We start from the raw sequence: 22,863 nt of genomic DNA, 5'->3' as shown, positions 1-22,863 counted from the left end.
CATTTTTAACTATTTTTGTTCACACACTGTTGTCAAAATAATGGAATTTGATGCGGCTGTCGTACACGTGAGAGGTTAAGCTAGCTTTAAAACCAGGTTTAACCCACCAGTTTCTAAATAAGAAAATACCTGTACCAAGTCAGTAATATGACAGAAACTGTTGTTATCCATTCGTTTGATGTGTTTGAGGTTTTTATTTTGCCATTTGATAAGTGACTTTCCTTTTTTAGTTTTATTCGGTGTTCAGTATTTTTGTGATTTTTTATCTACAATTGTTAAATTCAAGGCAATATCTATATCTACCCTTTTCGTATGCAACAAGATATGACAAACTACGATTTGATGGTTTTACATCTGAATATTATTTATTTTGTCATTCTTGATATTTCAAGTATTACTGTCAAGTTTTGTCAAAATCAGTTCTTCAGTTTGGAAAAAATCTTGTATAACGTAAGACATTTACAGCAATTCGAGCAACATTTCGAAATCAAAATTAGGTCGCATCATGATAGAATATAGTGTGGACCAATAAATGATCAAATATTTATCTCATCTGCTTACAAACAGTTGCATATGATACAAAAGGTTACTTTAGGATAATTAATACCACTAATTGACCTCTTTGTCTTCCTTATAAATTTATAAATCTTATTTCCTCAACATTTTTCCTTTGTAAAGCAATACATACAAATTTTGAGATAACTTTCACTAATTTATGATATAAATGTTATAGTGGATGAGTAATTGAAGTATTCAAGCTCAGTGAACTATCCATATTAAAGTTTACTCACACACAGGTTTCAATATGTCAATTAAATTGGTCTTAAATTTACGCCACGTTTCCAGAGTGGGGCATAAAATGCTTCCTTTTTAGTATATTATTTGTTCTTACTGCTTCAAGAATAATTTCATTTGCTTATAACTACATATTTATTGAAGTACTACTTCGTAAAAAACAATCTCTGTTATAGCAGAATATAAAGTATCTCAAAACACTGAGTACGACTTGCTTTGTTTACCTATACTAACGTTAGAGTCCAATGTCAAGGCAGGTTTCTCATAAAATGTGTTATTGAGACTCACTTTACTCAGAATATTTTATTTTTGTAATATTTCGCTTAAATAGCATGAAAATTTAACAAATGTGAGTACTTACAATGTGAAATTTCATGTGAAGCTTTCCATGTTAGGTCTTCTACAAACCATTGATTTTCCCAACTAGTCTGTTAATTTTGCACTTTTAAAAAATTGTTCAAACTTTATCTTTAAGAAATACTTAACCTGAGTAAAGTTTTATCCTGTCCAGTACTGTAGACAAAATTTCACATAACATTTCGATGCATATAAGAAAATAACCACCACAGGAAGTTAAATAAAGGCAACAGAGGTATACCTAAGTTCAAAACTCATAAATCGATAGAAAAAAAATACGGGTCACAAACCAAAACCGGGGGAAACGCATTAAATACAAGAGAATGACGACACAACATTAAAATGTAACACACACAGAAACAAACTATGCATTAGACAAAATCCGATGAGAATAACAAATATAACATGAAAACTAAATATATGAATTTGGGATAGAAAAGTACCGTGACACGTCTTATAATAATGTGAATCCATACTCAAGTATAAGAGGAAACAAACGACACGAAAGAAACACACAACTTTAAAATGTAACACACACAGAAACGAACTATAATATATTATGACCATATTCCTGACGTAGTACATGACATTTTTTAAAGAAAAAAATGGTGGATTGAACCTGGTTTTTTGGTATGCCAAATCTCCCTCTTTTATGGCCATGTTAAATATAACATTAAAATGACAACACAACATTACAGGACTACAATACAAATAAATAGGAGAACACAATTGACAAAGAAACACACGAATAATAGCTAACAAAAGTCACCAGGTTTAAAATTTAATAGAATTTTAACCAATCGAATTTTCAACTCTTTTTTTTTTACAATTGCATAAGCTTTAGAAACCATTAAACCTCAGATTTTAAAATATTCTATAAAGAAACAAAAAAATATTTTTTTTGCTTTGAAACACCCAAGATATATGTTTATGACCTAGAAATGTTTTACTGCAGTAAACATCACTATTAATATCCTACTACTGTAAAATTTAAAATACTATTTTTTTTACCCTTATTTGTATGCAACCAGCATTCCCTATTTGTTTGGGTATATCTTTATACGTAATCTTAAGTGGTAGGTATGCTTATTATTTTGTATAAAGTTCTTTTCAAAATGCTTTATTTATATATATATATTGTATAAAGTGACTTTCAGAATAGTGTGTCTACATTTTTTTTATTTAAAGAACCTAACATCTTTTAAACTTGTATGTCCATTAACAAATAAATTAATTGAATTCATTGGTGTTCTTTGATATGCTAAATTGAACCGTACATTTAGATTTTTGATAATCGACCATAAAAGTAAAAATCGAAATTCAAATGTTTTGGTTCTATGACCGCTTTCATCGAGTGTCAGAAACTAAGCTGGTGTCAAATATACTATTCAACAAAAGAAATGATACACAAGTTGAACTCAATTAATTTATCATGAAATAAAACAAATAGGAAAAACGGTTAAATTATCCAACTAAAAACATTCTTTTGCAAGGCAAATGCATATGACTAAAAAATCCGACCAAATTTGAAAGTTAGAAAATACCGAGTTATTGAACACAGGGATCAAATATATTTTGCGGGAAATGATGAAAAAGTCGGCACTTAATTCCGAAGATGGGAAGAAATTATTCAAATGTCTGCAAAGGAATTTATTATCTTAAGCTGATCATGTTAGATTTAAATTTTTGAGTTCTTATATTGATTTTTTGAATTTTTGAGACTTAATTAAGTACAAGTGAAATTTTTAAGCCTGCTACCTTTAAACTTTTAAACTTTGATATAAGTAATTGTTTAACAAATAATTTTTTTTTTTAAATTACATGAATGGGATTTGTTCATTATTTTAAGATTTTTTTTAAATGTAAAAAAAAGTATCAGCTTTGTGAAGTAGTTAAGTTTTGATTTCAAAAAGATCCTTGCCTTTTTATTTCAGACATTTTGGGTTTTTTTCTGAACTACCAGAAGAAAAAATGCACATGAAACAAAAGGGATATTCAAATTCATAAGTCGAAAACAAACTTACAATGCCGTGTCATAAAACGAAAAACGACGAAAAAAACACAAAACACAAGATAAAAACTTATGACCTCCCCCTTTCCCCCTTCTAAAAACGAAAAAGAAACGGGGTTTTCTCAGGTAGAAATGAAAGGTGAGCAGATCCTGCTCCATATGTGGCACCCGTCGTGTTAACTGACCTCAATATTACTTATTTGTTTTTTATAACGAATCATTCGATTCTGTCTAACTTCGTGTTTCAATACTTATCAAAGTCTGAAAAATCTTTTAATACGAAATTTTAAAAATCACGATTCAAAACTATGGAATTGAATCCGGAAATTGTTTAATAAAATTATTAAAAAGTAAAATAACCAAAATACCGAACTGCAAGGAACACACTGCCAATAACATATTGCGGGCATTACAGTTGTAATTTTACTTTGCTATTTAAGAACTGTAATTATATTTTCATTATCAGGGTGTATCGGGATTGCATAAACATATAGAATCCAGCAAGGAAGCAGAAGAGTGTACGACCATCGAAATACAGAAAATTGGTAAAAGTACAAAGAGAACATTACAGGCAGTGAACTTAAGTCTGAAATCAGCAGGTCATACTGCTACGAAAATACAAAAACTTGAGGAAACCTCAAAGAGAACATTAACGGTTGTAAAGTCAAGTAAAATATCAGTAGATCACACTGCTTCAAAAGTCCAGAAACTGGAAGAAAATACAGAGACAAAATTTCAAATTGTTGAGAACAGAGCAGCTAATATAGAGAAGAAAATAGAGGAAAATTCAGAGAGAACCATACTGGCTGTGGAGTCAAGTCAGAAATCAGTAGAGCACTCATCTGCTAATATAGAGAAGAAACTAGAAGAAAGTTCAGAGAGAACAATACAGGCGGTGGAGTCAAGTCAAGAAAGTACGGCCACTAAGATACAAAAGCTCGAGGAACGTCTGTCAAAATGTGGTAAGTGATTATGCACATGGGAATATTACAGGAGACAACATAAAAAGGTCAAATATAGATTTAATACTGAGGTTTTTAAAAGCATACGAGTCAGGCCCTTTAAAATTGACATTCAATATGTATGATGATCATTTTCTGTAAACGTACATGTACTATATAGAAAATCTCGAGTTATTCAAAATAGTAAGGTTTATAAACCAAAGTTTTAGATCTCCTTATTCATATGTTTACATAAATGTTAACAATTCAACGTCAAGAATCGAACCTCCTAGTCCTACATAAATCAAAGATAAGAAAATAATGTAAAAATAACGAGTAGATTTTGAATGCTTACAACTTCATTTCTATGTTTTTAAAACAATATTCCCGACTATAAATTGTTTAATTGAAAATGACATATCTATTACCATGTTTCATTTTTGTATACGAAAGTAGCATTATGTGAGACAAATGTATTTAAGTGTGGCGGCGTGGTCATTACCGTATTTCGGGAATATATTACCTTAGCCGTTTGTGGCACAACCTTTTGGAATTTTGGGTATTCAATGCTCTTCAACTTTGTACTTGTTTGGCTTTATGTACACGAAAAGAGCGTATGACGTATCCAATTATAATCCTGGTACCTTAGATAACCAATCAGATACAATAAACAATAAATCAAGTATATTTAGTGTATTGAACAATTGTGACGTTTACATGTCTGTCTTGCGGGAATGATATGAACTAGACCTCACTTTCATTGTTCATTGGAAAATATATGGGTATCTGGTTTTAAAAATGTGTCCGTTTACCCCGCCTGCCAATAAACATGGCCAACATAGCTAAAAATAGAACATAGGGGTAAAATGCATTTTTTTGGTTTATATCTCTGAAACAAAAGCATTTAAAGCAAATATGACATGGGGTGAAAATGTTCATCAAGTTTAGAATTGTCTGCCATGAAATGTTTTAGACAATCTGATTTTGGGTTGCCTTACCTAGATAAGTAACTTTTAGCAATTGTTTTAGCTTTTGGTTATTATCTTACCACTGTTAGGTATGTTATAAACTTTATTTTACTTGATTTGAAAATCAACAGTAAATACAGGTTAGTGACACAGGCCCTGAAAAGCCTCTAGTTTTTAGAAAGGAATGGTCCAAAAAGATTCTCGTTCTTGTGTCGTTCGGAAACATTGACTGATAGGTCATTTGTATTTGTCTCTCGTTTTTACTATGAGGTTCTTTAGTTCCATTTAGTGCAAAACAATCTATGAAAAGTGTGTACAACAGTTCAACCAATCAAATTTTAAGAATTTCAACAAGGATTATCCCTATTGTTACACAAATAAATCGCTTGTTTCTGTACTATACTATTTTCCGGTTACAGAACGGATGAGTTCAAATTCACAATAATTCTGAATAAGTCTGTTCTGACAGTCCACATCCATGTATCCTGTATCACAAATCAAAAGTTATTTTCTGCTTTCATAGTTAGTGAAAACTATAATTTCAAGATACATGTAACTTTTACTCAATAAATGTACAACTTAACTTTGGAAAATCGATTTGTGTATATTGTATGCAAGTTCTTCTTAATTGCTACAAATGGTCAAGAATAATTGACAAACAGAACCAAAACAAGAATGCAGACAATATTATGTGTATGAATAACTTTCAAAATGTACTAAAGGATTTCATCCAAGAAACATTGAGTGAGGGGGAAATTTCCCAGAAGGAATTAGGTGCAAAAAGGGAATTTAATCTAGTTTCGAGACAATAACTGTTGTTAAAGTTAATGAAACTCTCTGAAAATATACATTTTTTCCTGAAAAGACAATAATATACCCCCCCCCCCCCCCCAAAAAAAAATTAAGGGGAGGGGAGCGATTTTTTTCAACCTATTGTAAGGGGTTCATATTTTTTCATGCTTTTTTTCTCCAAGATTGTTTTTTCGTTCTTTTTTTTTTTTGCATCGATTATTTCTGATTTCATAAAAAAAGAATTAAAAGAAGCAATAATTACTGATATGGAAGGAGAAACATACATTACAGGGTGTGGAAATTATCATATATATAAGCACAGAATTGCGCATAAGCAAACAATCTTCAAATGAAAATATATACAAATATTTTTACCAATTTCAATTGACTGATTTAAAGTCTTTAATGTCTTGGGGTTCTCAACTTGTATTAATATTTTCGATATTGGGCCCTAGTTTTTAAATTGGTCTACATTGAGGTACAAAGGGTCCTAAATTAAACTTTATTTAATTAAGCCCCACCTACGATAGTAGAGGGGCATTATGTTTTCTGGTCTGTGGCTCCGTTCGTCCGTCCGTCTGTGCGTCTGTCCGTCTGTGCGTCCGTTCAGGTTAAAGTGTTTGGTCAAGGTAGACTTAGACTTTTGACCCCAATTTCACCGTCCACTGAACATAGAAAATGAAAGTGGGAGTTTCAGGTTAAAGTTTTTGGTCAAGGTAGTTTTTGATGAAGCTGAAGTCCAATCAATTTGAAACTTAGTAAACTTTTTGCTTATTATATGATCTTTTTAATTTTAAGCCAAATTAGACTTTTGACTCCAATTTCACAGTCCACTAAACATAGAAAATGAAATTGGGAGTTTCAGGTTAAAGTTTTTGGTCAAGGTAGTTTTTGATAAAATTGAAGTCCAATCAACTTGAAACTTAGTACATATGTTCCCTATAGTATAATCTTTCTAATTTTAATGCCAAATTAGATTATTACCCAATTTCACGGTCCATGGAACATGGTAAAGGATAGTGCGAGTGGGGAATCCGTGTACTTTGGACACATTCTTGTTTTATTAATAACTTAAATATTGCGGCCCTATGATATGCTGCATCTTATTGTTCATTTAGATTTTATTATTTTGGGCCCGGTTTTTCAAATTTGTCCTCATTAAGGTTTGAAGGATCCACAATTAAACTTTGTTTGATTTCAAGTAAAATTAGATATTTGGTGTTTAAATCTAACAATGTGTTTAGATTTTGGATATCAGACAATACTAAATAAGATGTTCCATTTCAAGTACACAGGCAAATTTCACTCACATCAATTTCACATGAATTTAAATTCATGTGAATCTCACGTGAAATTCACATGAATTTCACCTCAAACGAGCTTATACATGAAACTCACGTGAAAATAAGTTTTTGTGAGTTTCATGTGAATCTCATGTGAAACTCATGTGAATTTCACATTAAAATCACGTAAATTTTTTTCATGTGAAATTCACATGAAATTTAAAAAAAGAGTATTTCAAATAACATCTTAATTTTCAAATTTAGTTAAAATCATGGAAAATATCAATTTTTTTTGTTGTAAATTTCACATGAAATTCATGTGAAAAATTTCACATCAGATTCATTTGAATCTCAATTCACGTGAAATTCACATGAAAATTTTCACGTGAGTTTCATGTATAAGCTCGATTGAGGTGAATCTCACGTGAAATTTTTCATGTGAATTTCATGTGAGATTCACGTGAAATTCATGTGAGCAAATTTTGCCTGTGTATTCAAGATCTTTGACCACTTTTATTTTGTGTAAGAAACCACGATTATGTAAAAAAATTTGATCACGCTCCAAATTCAGACAGAATCAAGATTGAATATTGAGTCCAAACATGCTCCAACTGTTCAGGGTTCGTCTTTTGCGGTCGTATCAGCCTGCACTCGGCGAAGCATTTTTTTCTTAATAAAGAAATATACAAAACAGAAATCTAACGTAAAAATGTGTTTGCCCACAAGAAAGATAAAAAAAATTGTAAAATAATTTTTGCAAACAAGATACCAATTTTTGCACATGTGTGTTGTCGGAGAACATGACGACAATGCAATTTCTACACACATTTTTCAATTGAAAGGGTTGTTTCTATAGAAACACTTTGTAATGAATTCTTGAAATGGTAATTGCACATGTGCATATATGAGAGTCACGGAAATGACAAAAAACGTGTGTACTGTCCCGAAAACACGAAGGACCTTTTCTTTTAACATCGCAATTGATTTTTAGCTCACCTGGCCCGAAGGGCCAAGTGAGCTCTTCTCACTACTTGGCGTCCGGCGTCCGTCGTCGTCCGTCGTCGTTAACTTTTACAAAAATATTCTCCTCTGAAACTGCTTGGTTAAATTTAACCAAACATGGCCAAAATCATTATTTGGGTATCTAGTTTAAAAATTGTGTCCGGTGACCCGCCCAACTAACCAAGATGGCCGCCATGGCTAAAAATAGAACATAGGGGTAAAATGCAGTTTTTGGCTTATCACTCAAAAACCAAAGCATTTAGAGAACATCTGACATGTGGTAAAATTGTTTATCAGGTCAAGATCTATCTGCCCTGAAATTTTGAGATGAATCGAACAACCTGTTGATAGGTTGTTGCCCCTGAATTGATCATTTTAAGGAACTTTTGCTGTTTTTGGTTATCATCTTGAATATCATTATAGATAGAGATAAACTGTAAACAGCAAAAATGTTCAGCAAAGTAATATCTACAAATAAGTCAACATGACCAAAATGGTCTGTTGACCCCTTTAGGAGTTATTGCCCTTCATAGTCAATTTTTAACCATTTTTCGTAAATCTTAGTTATCTTTTACAAAAATCTTCTCCTCTGAAACTACTGGACCAATGCAAATTAAACCAACCAACCAAGATGGACGCCATGGCTAAAAATAGAACAAAGGGGTAAAATGCAGTTTTTGGCGTATCACTCAAAACCCAAAGCATTTAGAGCAAATCTGACATGTGGTAAAATTGTTTATCAGGTCAAGATCTATCTGCAACAACAAAAGAGAGTTTTTAACGACCTCAGCTGGCTATACAACCCTTGCACAATCAACTGAATTTTGCAGAAATCATTAATAGGATATATTGCCCTTATATGATAATTTTTTATTACCTTTTTGGTTTTTTTGGCAAAGGGGGGGGGGATGGGGTTGCGCAACAACAAAACAACTTCACAACTTTCTCATTACTTTGCATTTCTCGTTAGATAAATTTTACAAAAATTCTCCCCTGAAACAACTGTCAAATTTAAACAAACTTGGTTTAAATCACCACTAGGATATCCAGGGACCACTGTGTATGATGACCCTGCCTGCCCACATGGCTGAAATAAAACATAGGTTTCAAACGCACTTTTTAGTATTATATCTCTGAAACTAAACGACAGTACAACAGTTGCATTTAGCATTCATCAATTGTAGATAAAAATATCAGGTGAGCGACACAGGGGTCCTTGGACCCCTTTAGTTTTTGTCGTCATGACTTGAAAATATTTATCCACTCTTTGCTTACCAGTATCTTATATAGCTTATTTCTACTTTCTTTTTTGGCTTCAAAGCTTTAATACAAACTTTAAAAAAATGTAGCCTAAATATCGAATCGCAGATATATTGATCACCAAAACTGAAAGAAGAAGGAAGAAATGTCAGATCCTTGACAGAAGGTGGATTTGTATTCCCCTGAATCTGAATTGGTAATTTAAACGAAATTTTGCAGATTTTGGTTGTTATCTTGAATATTATTATATATGCAGATAAACTGTACACGACAATAATGTTCAGCAAAGTAATACATGTATCTACAAATAGGTTAACATGATTAAAATCTACAAATAAGTCAAATAAGTCAGATAAGTCAAATGACCAAAATAGTCAATTGACCCCTTCAGGAGTTATTGCCCTTTAAAAAAATTCGTAATTTTTTGTATACTTACAAAATCTTCTCCTCTGAAACCACTGGGACAAATATAAGTCACAATCATCATTAGGGTATCTTATTTAAAAAATGGTTCCGATGATCTCGCCTGCCAACCAACATGACCCCACGGCTAAAAAGAGAACATAGGAATAACATGCAGTTTTTTGGTTTATATCTCTGAAAAAAAAAGTATTTAGAGCAAATTGGACGATTGGTAAACATATTCATCAGTTTAAGATCTATATGTCCTAAAATTTTCAGATGAATCAAACAACCTATTGTTGGGTTGCTGCCCTGAATTGGTAATTTTAAGGAAATTTTGCAGTTTTGGGTTATAATCTTGAATATTATTATAGATAGAAATAAACTGTAAACAATAATAATGTCCAGCAAACTAAGATCTACAACAAGATTAGAATTATCAATCGACTCCAAAAGGAGATATTGCCCTTTAAAGTAAATTTTCAATTATTTTTCAGCTATTTTTGTTATCCAATACAAAAGTCTGAAACAGAGGAAAAGTACTATAACGGTTGCATTATTTCATTTATCAAATGTATGTGAAAATATCAGGTGAGCAACACAGGCTCCTTCCTAGCCTCTTATTATGTTGAGCTGTAAAACAGTGATCCGTGTAGGGAGATGGTTGGGCAACCGCTAACATGTTTAATCCCGCCATATTATGTACAAAAACTCCGAACTCCGAGGAAAATTGGAACCGGAATGTCCATAACCAAATGTCAAAATCAAAAGCTTAAACACATCAAACGAATGAACAACAACTGTCATATTCCTGACTTGGTACAGGCATTTTCTTATGTAGAGAATGGTGTTTCAAACTTGTGTTATAATTGGAATGTGTGTGCCTGTCCAAAGTTAGGAGCCGGTAACTCAGTGGTTACCTTTTTTGCTGTATTACATATTTGTTTTTAGTTGATTATTTCCTACATAAATTTTCTTGATAGAGGGTTGCTGCTCACAAGAAAGCTATTAAACCAAGAGTTACAAATGGTGAAGTTGAAATCATCCCTTCGTAAATTTTACGGACGCCATCACGAGTTGGTTGACCGTTATGGAATAACCATTTCACAAATGATATCGGATATGTTCCTTACGTTGTAACTACAATCCCCTTTCCTTTCATGAATGTGACCTACCGAATAAGACTTTTTACCGGATTTGTTATCACATAAGCAACACGACGGGTGCCACATGTGGATCAGGATCTGCTTACCCTTCCGGAGCACATGAGATCACCCCTAGTTTTTGGTGGGGTTCGTGTTGTTTATTCTTTAGTTTTCTATGTTGTGTCATGTGTACTATTGTTTGTCTGTTTGTCTTTTTCATTTTTAGCCATGGCATTGTCAGTTTATTTTAGATTTATGAGTTTGACTGTCTCTTTGGTATCTTTCGTCCCTCTTTTTTGACCATTAGTTTTCTCGTTTGAATTGTTTTACATTAATTTTGTCATTTCGGGACCTTTTATGTCTGCTTATGCGGTATGGGATTTGCTCATTGTTGAAGGCCGTACGTAGACCTATAGTTGTTACTTTGTGTGTTATTTGATCACTTGGTGAGAGTTGTTTCATTGGAAATCATACCTTATCTTCTTTTTTCTATTTTCTTTTCTTTTTCAGAACCATCTAAAAGAAATCGACTGATAGGTAAGATGAATTTTATAAAATACAATTTTTGAATATTCATAATCATCAGTTGACATGACTATATATAGGTGATCAGATTTTCGTATTTGATTATCAAAGGTCTTTATCAACCGCAAATTTTATTACTAATTAGTTGTCTCTATAAATACCAGAAATTGATAATTACCATATACACTTAAAAAATGGCGTAATCAAAAACGATACATATATTATGAAGTTCTTTCAACAGACAATAGGCAAGTTATCTTTTGTAGTAGTCGAACCAACTACAATACACGAGACACTCGCTATTTTCTTTCTTACCTAGATAAACAGCAAACTAACTGTAATTTTATCTGATTAACCTTTAAATAATATGCAAATATTTGAGCAAAAACTCGGAGGCGCGTTTGAATGTAAAATTTAATTAAATAAAGGGGTTGCATCTGAGATTTTTCTCTATACATATTAGGCTTATTATGATCTTGTGGCTGTGTATTCCAACCGTTAACATTTAAAGATTTCAAATAATCAAAATTTTCCAAGTGTATAATTCTTCATATTAATATTTTAAATAGATATAGACAAATGTTTTAGACCTGAAATTTGAAAAAAATATGTTCAAACGTATTTATAAGGATTTAGATGGTGTTTTCAAAATAATATCATGCCAGATTTAAAGTGCCAAGATAATTTAACCATCACTATATTTAGGATTAAAAATAAATGCGCTGATGTTTTCTTTATAACAATTGAGAAATATTGCAAAGTTTTATATTATTGTAAATGTGAAAACATGATTTTGAGAGAGAGGCGAAAGATTTTAATGGGATATTCAAACTCATAAGTAGAAAAAAAACTGACCATGCTATGGCAAAAATCGGAAAAAAAGAAGAAAGAGCAAACATTACATAAAACACAACAAAGCAAACTAAAAACTATGGCAACACAAACCCCACAAAAAAAACCGGACATAATGTCATGTGCATCAGAAGGGTAAGCACATCCTGCCTCAAATGTCGCATCCGTCTTGTTGCTCATGTAAGAACAAATCTGGCGGTAAGTCTAATTTGGTAGGTGACATTCGAGGGAAATGAGTACGGGATAGAGATTACTACAATTAGAATATAACCATCGTCGTCATCTGTGATAACGTTTGTAAATTTCGTAGGCATGATTTCAACTTCATCACTCGGAACCCTTGGTGAAAAAGCTTCTTTGTAAATTGCTTTAATAAATGAGATGCCTAATCTTATCTTTTTATATATACATACACACATTTTCATTGCAGATTTAACTGAGACAGAAATTAACAACCACCTAACAGAGGAAACGTTCGTTGAAACACCTGCTGTTGACGCCTGTATCACATTCTTAGAGACCAACTCGCTTCTTGTCCTAACAGGTGCAGCCGGTTCTGGAAAGAGTCGGAATAGTTTAGATATACTGAACAAATTTCGGATAAAGCATCCCGAATATGAGACCATTAAGCTTACAGAGCTACATGATTTCACAGATATAGTTACATCTGATGGAAAGTTAATTATATTGTTTGAAGATGTTTTTGGTAGAACCAATACAAGATTTACAGAAAACACTGATATACAGATCATACAAAGATTACAGGCTTGTTTGAATCAAGGTAACGTCAAAGCTATATTAACAGTAAGAGATACAATCAAAGTGTCATGTCAACGAATTTTAACATTACATAAAATATTTAATGGCAAATGTGAAGTAGATCTTAGTTCAGTGGAATTTAAAATGAGCAGAGATAAAAAAGAGAGTTTACTTTTGAATTATTTTAAGAAATTCAATTTACGTGTAATCAGTTTAAATGAAGACGAAAATTACTTTAAAGAAGAAATACTAAAGGAGAATATTTCTGTCACATTAAATCATAAAACCCTTTACAGTATTATAGAATCCGAACCTTTGCTTGGTTTTCCCGAAGCTTGTTCTTTGTTTACACGGAATAGGAAATTAACACGATTAGGAATTAGGTTCTTTAACCATCCGTCAAAGCATTTATATGATGAAATAGATAAAGTTCGAAAAAATGGCAAAAGAAATACAAACGACAAATTACTTTACGTGACCTTAGTTTACTTACTTTTAAATGGAGATGTTTTAGATGAAAACTGTGTTGATACAGCGAAAGGAATGGACATTATGCAATCTTGCTATGGTTCCCAACAGGAAAGACTTCTTTCATGTGACATAATAGACGCAGCTGCTGACATGAAAGGCCGTTACCTCACATACCGACCAGATACATTTAGATATCACTTTCAGCATCAAACAGTACTTGAAAGTGTTATGATTTCATACAGTAAAATAGAACAGGAAGTTGTCATATCAATGTTGAGTTTTGATTTCATCAGAGAGATGGTACGATTACAACATTATCGTGAAAATGAAGGAGAAGTTATCATGAAAGTGTCACAAACTCTTTATGTAAAACTTGCAGAAAGGATTATAGAAATACTACAATCTCAATACTTTAAAAAAGCTTTAACATTTAATTTGCAATTACTATGCGACATGCAAATAATAAGAGATAATAATGAATATTTTATTACTTCATTGTTGACAGCATCACACAATGCATATATTTGTTCCGATTACAACCTAGAGACTGATATTTTGGTTGAAAGTTCATTTAGGAAATTTAAATTGTATTTCCCTGCAGCTTTTCTAGAATACGTAGGAAGACAAACAGGAATGCATACATCGCTTATTTGTATCTTTGATCATTTACGTTCAATTGTACTGAATGAAACGAATGACGACCTTCTTCATGTTTGTAAATATTCTCTTCTTCAAACTTTCTTCGACATTTGCGAGAAAGATTCGGAAAATCTTTTGGAAGCTGCTTGGGGAGTGTTGAAACTGTTCATTTCATTTACAAAGCATTATGAGTACTTTCAAAATATCATAGATAAAGCTTGCATTAGCTGTCCAATTACAACATTAAAATGGATGTTCAAAACGTTTGATAAAGAAATATTTGAGGGCAGAAGAATGTTATTGAACGCTTGTCAGCATAAAATACTGACCAGTGTAAAATTTCTGTTTAAATCATTCAAACATGAAACATTCGACTTTAATGAGATATTAATTGCTGCAGTGAAAAACGTTCGGAAGGAATCAAATACAGAAGTTTTACAGTGTTTGTTAGAAAATGTTCAAAGCAGTTCAGGTGAAATGAGCAAAAGTATTCTATCAGTTTGTGAGATCATATGGCCTAAGGATATGGATGCTTTATTAAAGAATGCTGATCCCTCTTTATTTGAATCAAAGTCTATTTTAAAGTAGACAGAAGAGAAGGTTCGCTCGAATGTTTAGTAAAATGGATAATAACAAATGTTAATCCCAACATTCTTGATTTAACTGAAATTATGAATATTGTTTGTGTACTTCAAGTGCTTGAAATTGGCAAATTGCTGATTCAAAAAATTGAAAATAAACGTTTAGATGTCGACGTAATCATGATTGCTGCAATACAAAAGTATTGGCAGGGGGAGCATGAAAATTTTATCTCATGGCTTATATCAAATATTGATCTAGCATTATTTAATTTCAAGAATATAGAAACTGAAGCTTGCAAACATGGGAAATTTGACGAGATGAAATTATTGTTAACAAAAACTGACCACAATTTATTTGATATAGGAAAGATTATGCAAACTGCATGTGATCATGGAAAAGTCGATATTGTACAGTATCTATTGTCAGTCGCTGAACATAAAAAGATGCAGGTTGACATTGCTTTGCTGTCTGCCTGTTCAGTGGGCAATTTGCATATTGTCGATTGTTTCATAGAAAATTGTAATCATTTCCTTCTCGATATTAAATCAGCAATGAAAAAAGCATGTATTTGTGGTAAACACGATGTTGTGAAATTGCTTCTGTCGAAGTGTGATATATATATGTTTGACATGAAAACTGTCATTGATAAGGCATGTTCGTTTCGATGGTTTATTGTTGTAAAATTGATGCTAGAAAAGCTGATAGCAAAAGATCTGTTGGAAAGTACAGATCATACCAAAATAGAAATAAAAGAAGCATTACACATAGTGAGTAACACATGGGTGTATGACAATATCTACGACGATCAAAATGATATTACTGACAAAGGGGAGATGAATGACATGTTAATGCATTTGCTCTTTGAGAATGTTCGCTATGACTCAATTGGTTTGAATAAAATACTGTACCAAGCTTGTCGTAATGGTTTATTAAATGTTGTCATATTAGTTCTAGAAAATACTGATCATTCAATGTTAGATTTAAAAGAAGCAATGAAAATAGTATGCAGCTCGTGGATTGATAACGACACCGACTACGACGACGTAAAAAGTAATGATAGAAGAGAAAAGTACGAATCTTTGATAAAACTGTTTCTTGATAAATTCAATCATGACTTACTTGATCTACAGGTGGTATTAAATCATGCTTGTCGTTATGTTTACATAGATGTTGTCAAGTTAGTGTTTAAAAACACCAAACATGAAAAGTTAGATTTAATGGAAGCAGTGGACATAGTATACAGAGCATTGAAGGATTTCGGGGGTAACAATAATATGAGACAAAAGTACGATCCTCTTATCAAACTGGTTCTCCAGAAAGGAAATTTTGACTCATTTGACTTGAAAAAAATATTGAATCAAGCATGCCAGTATGGTTTTTTTGACGTTGTCACATTTGTGTTAGAAAATATAGATCACGAAAAGTTAAATATACAGGAAGCAGTGGCTGATATGTACACTTCACTCGAGAACGAGGCGTTTTTATCTCAAAAGGAAACGTATGAACCTTTGCTCAAACTGATTCTTCAGAAGGTAAATCATGACTTACTTGACTTGAAAACAGTCTTGTATGAAGCATGTTGGTCTAGGTATATAGACGTTGTTACATATGTCTTAGAAAATATTGATCATAGAAAGTTAGATTTCAATGAAGCTGTTAGCACAGTATTCCGCTCATTGATGGAGTACGGGGACGACGATCATTTTACACAAATTGACGAAACTTTGATCAAATTGATTATTGAAAAGGTAAATCATGAATCATTTGACTTGAAAAAAGTATTGAATCAATCATGTCAGTATGGTTGTTTAGATATTGTCACGTTTGTGTTAGATAATATCGATCATGGAATATTGGACGTTAATGAAGCAATGAGCATATCATACAGCTTATTAGGGGACAACGAAGATGACGATAATAAAAGACAAAAGTACGAGCCTTTGATCAAATTGATTCTCGAGAAAGTGAATTCTGAATCACTTGACTTGAAAAAAGTATTGAATCAAGCATGCAGGTATGGTCTTTCAGATATTGTCACGCTTCTGTTAGAAAATATCGACCATGAACAGTTAGATGTAATGCAAGCTGTGAACAGAGTGTTCAGCTCAAAATACATCTATTATGATGATGTTAATCATCAAAGAAGAAACTACGAGACTTTGATCAAATTGATTCTCGAGAAAGTGAATCATGAATCACTTGACTTGGAAAAAGTATTGAACCAAGCATGTCGCTTTTCCTATTTAGATGTTGTCTCATTAATGTTGCAAAATATCGATCATGAAAAATTAGATCTTAAAGGAGCAATGCAAATGGCGTACGACCAATGTGGAAATCATATCTTAGGCTGGAAAAAAGAAAAGTATGAGATTTTGCTCAAACTGATTCTAGAAAAAGTAAATCATGCCACACTTGACTTGAAAAAAGTATTGAAGCAAGCATGCCGGTATAGTTGTTTAGATATTGTCACGTTTGTGTTAGATAAAATCGATCATGCAGAATTAGATGTCAACGAAGCAATAAACATAGCATACAGCTCATTGGTGGACAATAAAGATGACGATGATAAAAGAAAAAAGTACGGCTCTTTGATCAAATTGATACTCGAGAAAGTGAATCATGAATCACTTGACTTCAAAAAACTATTTAATCAAGCATGTCGTATTGGTTATGTAGATGTTGTCCAATTAATGTTACAAAATATCGATCATGAAAAATTAGATCTTAATGAAGCAATACAAATGGCATACAACCAATGTGATAACAATTTCTTTGACTGGAAAGAACAAAAGAATGAGCCTCTGGTCATACTTATTCTCAAAACAGTAAATCATGCCACACTTGACTTGAAAAAAGTACTAAATCAAGCATGCCGTTATAGTTGTTTAGATATTGTCACGTTTGTGTTAGATAATATTGATCATGCAGAATTAAATGTCAACGAAGCAATTGACATAGCATACAGCTCCTTGGAGGTCAACGAAGCTAACGATTACATAAGACAAAAGTACGAGCCTTTGATAAAAATAATTCTCGAGAAAGTAAATCATGAATCACTTGACTTGAAAAAAGTATTAAATCAAGCATACCGGTATTTAGACATTTTCACGTTTGTGTTAGAAAATACCGAACAAGAACAGTTAGATGTAATGGAAGCAGTGAACAGATTATTCAGCTCACAATGGTTTAGCTACAATAATAATTATCATAGAGAAAAGGTCGAGACTAAAATCAAATTGATTCTCGAGAAAGTGAATCATGAATTACTTGACTTCAAAATGCTATTTAATCAAGCATGCCGTTTTTGCTATTTTGATGTTGTCTCATCAATGTTGGAAAATATCGATCATGAAAAATTAGATCTTAATGCATCAATGCAAATGGCGTACGACCAATGTGGAAACCATAACTTAGGCTGGAAACATGAGTATGAACCTGTGATCAAACTGATTCTTCAAAAAGTAAATCATGACGTACTTGACTTGAAAAAAGTATTGAATCAAGCATGCGGGTATGGTCGTTTAGATATTGTCACGTTCATGTTAGAAATAATCGATCATGAAAAATTAGACGTCAAAGAAGCAATGAACATAGCATACAGATCCTTGGAGGACAACAAAGCTATCGATAGCATAAGACAACAGTACGAGTCTTTGATCGAACTGTTTCTCAGGAAGGTAAATTATGACTCCCTTGATTTGAAAAAAGTATTTAATCAAGCATGTCGGTATGAATGTTTAGACACTGTCACGTTTATGGTCGAAAATATCAATCATGAAAAATACGACGTCAACGTAGCAATGAGCATAACATATAGCTCAACGCGGATCTACTACTATGGTTTTAATAATCAAAACAAAAAGTTCGATGCTTTGCTCAAACTGATTCTCGGGAGAGTAGATCATGACACACTTGACTTTAGAGAGATGTTAAACCAAGCATGCTACTATGAATGTTTTGAAGTTGTCACGTTTGTCTTAGAAAATATCGATCATAACAAGCTAGATATAATGAAAGCAGTGCAAATATTATACAGCTCAACGAGGGTCAACAGTGGTAATTATAGAAAACAGAAAGAACTTTCGATCAGACTGGTTCTAGAGAAAGTGAAATATGACTTACTTGATATGGAAAAAGTATTTGAACAAGCTTGCAGCTATCAGTTTATAGATGTTGTCACGTTTTGTTTAGACAAAACTTGTCTAGAAAAGTTAGATATCATGAAAGCAGTACAATTATTATACCGTTCAATAAGGGAAAACTACGACGATATTGATTATCTAAGAACAAAGTACGAACATTTGTTCAAACTGATTCTAGAGAAAGTGAATAATGACTTACTTGACTTTAAGAATATTATGAACACATCAAGTTGCTACGGGTGTTTAGATGTTGTCAAATTTGTGTTAGAAAATACCGATCATACAAAGTTAGGTATAATGGAAGCATTCAATGCAGTGTACATAGGGAACTACGGCGAGAAAATTGACGACCCAAGAATAAAGTACGTATCCTTGATCAAACTGATTATCGAGGAAGTAAATCATGAATTACTGGACTTAAAACAAGTATTTTTTCAGGCATGTTGCTACGGGTGTTTAGATGCTGTCACGTTTTTGTTGGAAAATATCGATCATGAAAAGTTAGATTTAATGAAAGCTGTTAACACATCGCACGACCAAATTTGGAGCCAGTTTGATTTTGAGCAAAGGGAAAAGAAGGAACCTTTGATTAAACTGATTCTCGAAAAAGTGGATCATGGCTTACTTGTCTTGAAAAAGATAATGAACGAAGCTTGTCGTAATGGTTTTTTAGGTGTTGTCACGTTTTTGTTAGAAAATACAGATCATGAAAAGTTACATATAATGGAAGCAGTAAACATGAAATACATCCAATCATATAGGGTCGAGCAAGAAATTGATGAGCATAGAGAAAAGAGGGAACTTTTGATCCAACTGATTCTTGATAAAGTTGATCATGACTTACTTGTCTTGAAAGAGATAATGAACGAAGCATGTTGTAATGGTTATCTAAATGTCGTCACATTTTTGTTGGAAAATACTGACCAGAAAATGTTAAATATCATGGAAGCCGTGAACAATGCATACAGCTCAATTAGCGGCGAGGATGATTGCGAGGATGATATTGATGAGCAAAGAGAAAGGAATAAATCCTTGATCAAACTGATTCTCGATAAAGTTGATCATGACTTACTTGTCTTGAAAGAGATAATGAACGGAGCATGTCGTTATGGTTATTTAGATGTTGTCACGTATTTGTTGGAAAATACCGATCATGTAAAATTAGATATAATGAAAGCATTAAATGGTGCATACGGCTACCTTACAGGCGAAGATGACTACGAGGGTGATATCGATGAGCAAAGAGAAAAGAAGGAAATCTTGATCAAACTGATTCTCGAAAAAGCAGATCACGACTTACTTGTCTTGAAAGAGATAATGGACGAATCATGCCGTTGTGGTTATTTAGATGTTGTTACGTTTTTGTTAGAAAATACTAATCACGAAAACTTAAATATAATGCAAGCAGTAAACAAAGCATGCAACCCATCGATAGATGAGGAAACTGACAACAGTATTTGCGACAATAGAAGTAATGAAACACTTATAAAAATGTTATTAACGAACGTTAAAACTGACCTACTTGATATGGAGATACTAATGAACGAAGCCTGTAGAAACGGCTGGTTAAATATTGTCAGATGGTTAGTTGAAAATATTGATCATTCTATGTTTGATGTAGACACTACAATCAATGTTGTTATTCGTCATGATAGCGTCGAAACTCTTATCATCTTCAAATTACTTTTACAAAACATAAGTACAACTCTGTTTGATATAGGAACTGTTATCGAACAAGCTTCTCGTCTGAACCACACTGAACAAGTTTTGTGGTTATTACAAAATAAGGATAGTTCATTATTTGAAATGAAAAATGTGATGAATGAGGCTTGCCGAAATAGTAATCTACGGATAATAAAATATGTCCTGGAAAATATGGACAAAGATAGTTTCGATGTTAGGTCTGCAATGAACAAAGCATGTCGCAGTTCAGAAGTTAATTCTCTAGAAGCAGTTAAATGGCTTTTGGAAAATATTCCGCATGATATGTTAGATTTGGAAAGCGCAATGAACAATGCATGTCGTTATGGCATAGTTTCTGTTGTCAAATGGTTCTGGACAACACTAGATAGAAAACTGTTTAATGTGAAAACCGCATGGAACAATGCATGTTATAATTGCAATCGGTCATTACTATCATACCTAATCAACACAATGGACGAAAACATGTTGGATAAATCCAAGGCAATGTCTCGGGCGTGTCGGAATTATGAGGAAGGTGATAGGGTTATTTCTTTACTTTTTGAACAACCAAACATGAACACACCAGAAAACTGTAAAATGGTACTGAGAGAAGCATGCGTTCACTCGAATCAACCTATAGTAGAATGGCTGTTAGACAATACTGATATTCAGCCATCAGAATTAAAAGAAATACTAATATACACCATCAAAGCTACAATAAATAAATCAAATGATGAAAAGAAATCTATTCACGAATATCTTGTTCGGTTTATGCTAAGGCATCATAAGGTAAAAGAGTTGGAACGGAATGATTTGTCTGATGTTATGGAAGCTGTAAGCAGTATAGGACAGATAGACATGGTACAAAGACTTTGGAACAACACAGAACAAAGCATGTTTAATATGCGAGCTATTGTTAACACGGCTTGTGAATCTGGAAAATTTGAAATCGTTGACTGGTTTCTGCAGAACATTGAATTAAAAAACATTGACCTACAAACAGTAATGGTAGAATCATGTGGCTATGGTTGGTTGAAAATTGTTGAATTGTTATGGTCAAAATTTGATATCGAAAATTTTGATATGAGGACTTCAATGAACGAGGCTTGCTCATATGGGCGATATGAAATTGTAAAATTTCTTCTTGAAAATGTCGATTCTAATTTGCTCGATACTAAATTAGTATTGGAGAATGCGTGTGGATACGGATGGAAAGATATTATTCTTTGGTTGTTTGACAATACTGATAATATATCTATTGATTCAAAAGAATGCATGTTTGAAGCATGCGCCCAAGGTAGACTTGAAATAGTAGAACTATGTTTTTCAAAATATAGCACCAAAAACTTTGATGTGAACAAATTAATAGATGTATCGTGTAAAAACAGTAGAAACGCAGGTGTCGTGAAGTTTTTTATCGAGAACTTTGATCTAGCACAATCACATATAGATATCATTATGAAAAAATCATGCACATACAGTTGGACGGAAAATGTAACATCGCTTATAGATGTGTGCAAACATAACAAAAACCTCATGGAAGAAGCAATGAAAACTGCTTGCATTAATGGTGAAACTGAAATTGTTGAACTATTCCTTGATAAAGTTGATATATGTTTCCTAGGAGTAAATACTAATATGAATATCTCATGCCAGAAAGGCTTGGACGAAATTGTTTCCTTACTGTTAGAAAGAGTTGATCATTCTCTGTTTGATTTTACTGCTGCGATGAATGAGGCTTGTCGGTGTGGAGAAGCAGACGTTGTTGAGTTACTGATTCAGAAGGTTAATCGCGAAAATTTCAACTTCGATACTGCGATAGTAGAAGCATGTAAAAGTCCTTTAAATGAAAACTTGGTACTGATTTTGCTTAAATATATTAATCGTTCAACAAGTGATATAGAGGCAGTGTCGGCAAAAGCTTATGACTGTGGATGGCGAAGAGTAAGTTCGCGGTTGAAAAGGATGATCTACAATGATATTAGTAAATGAAATTTTACTTATTTTCAACATTTTTTCTGAGAGAATATTTCGACCACTAGCAGTGTTTGACAAACAAAAACAAAAACGAATACATAGTTGATCACGTAAGGAAAAAAATAAAAGCCGAATACATCCGTAAAAGATCATGTTCGGAACGTAGAAAATAAAAAAATAGGTTTCTTTATGATCACGATTTCAGGGTGTTCGCTCCTTTTGGTGTTTTTTTAAGGTTTGCCAGATATAGTAGTCTATAGTGCCATCGACACTTTTG

General features: G+C 32.7%; 1 protein-coding gene across 1 annotated transcript in view; it reads left to right on the top strand.

Moving 5' to 3' along the window:
- LOC139515810 (uncharacterized) overlaps window positions 1-15,761 on the top strand; it is a 42,326-nt gene extending 26,565 nt beyond the window's left edge. The window contains exons 3-5 of the mRNA XM_071305508.1: window positions 3,630-4,125; window positions 11,467-11,493; window positions 12,764-15,761. Of these exons, the coding sequence (XP_071161609.1) occupies window positions 3,630-4,125; window positions 11,467-11,493; window positions 12,764-14,790 (2,550 nt within the window). The 3' untranslated portion in view covers window positions 14,791-15,761. The remainder of the gene's footprint in view (window positions 1-3,629; window positions 4,126-11,466; window positions 11,494-12,763) is intronic.
- Window positions 15,762-22,863: the final 7,102 nt, after the last annotated feature.

Source organism: Mytilus edulis, chromosome 3 (assembly GCF_963676685.1).
Source record: "Mytilus edulis chromosome 3, xbMytEdul2.2, whole genome shotgun sequence".
NCBI classification, from domain to species: domain Eukaryota; kingdom Metazoa; phylum Mollusca; class Bivalvia; order Mytilida; family Mytilidae; genus Mytilus; species Mytilus edulis.
Note: the sequence above shows the minus strand (reverse complement) of the source record. Positions and strands in the feature narration are given on the sequence as shown.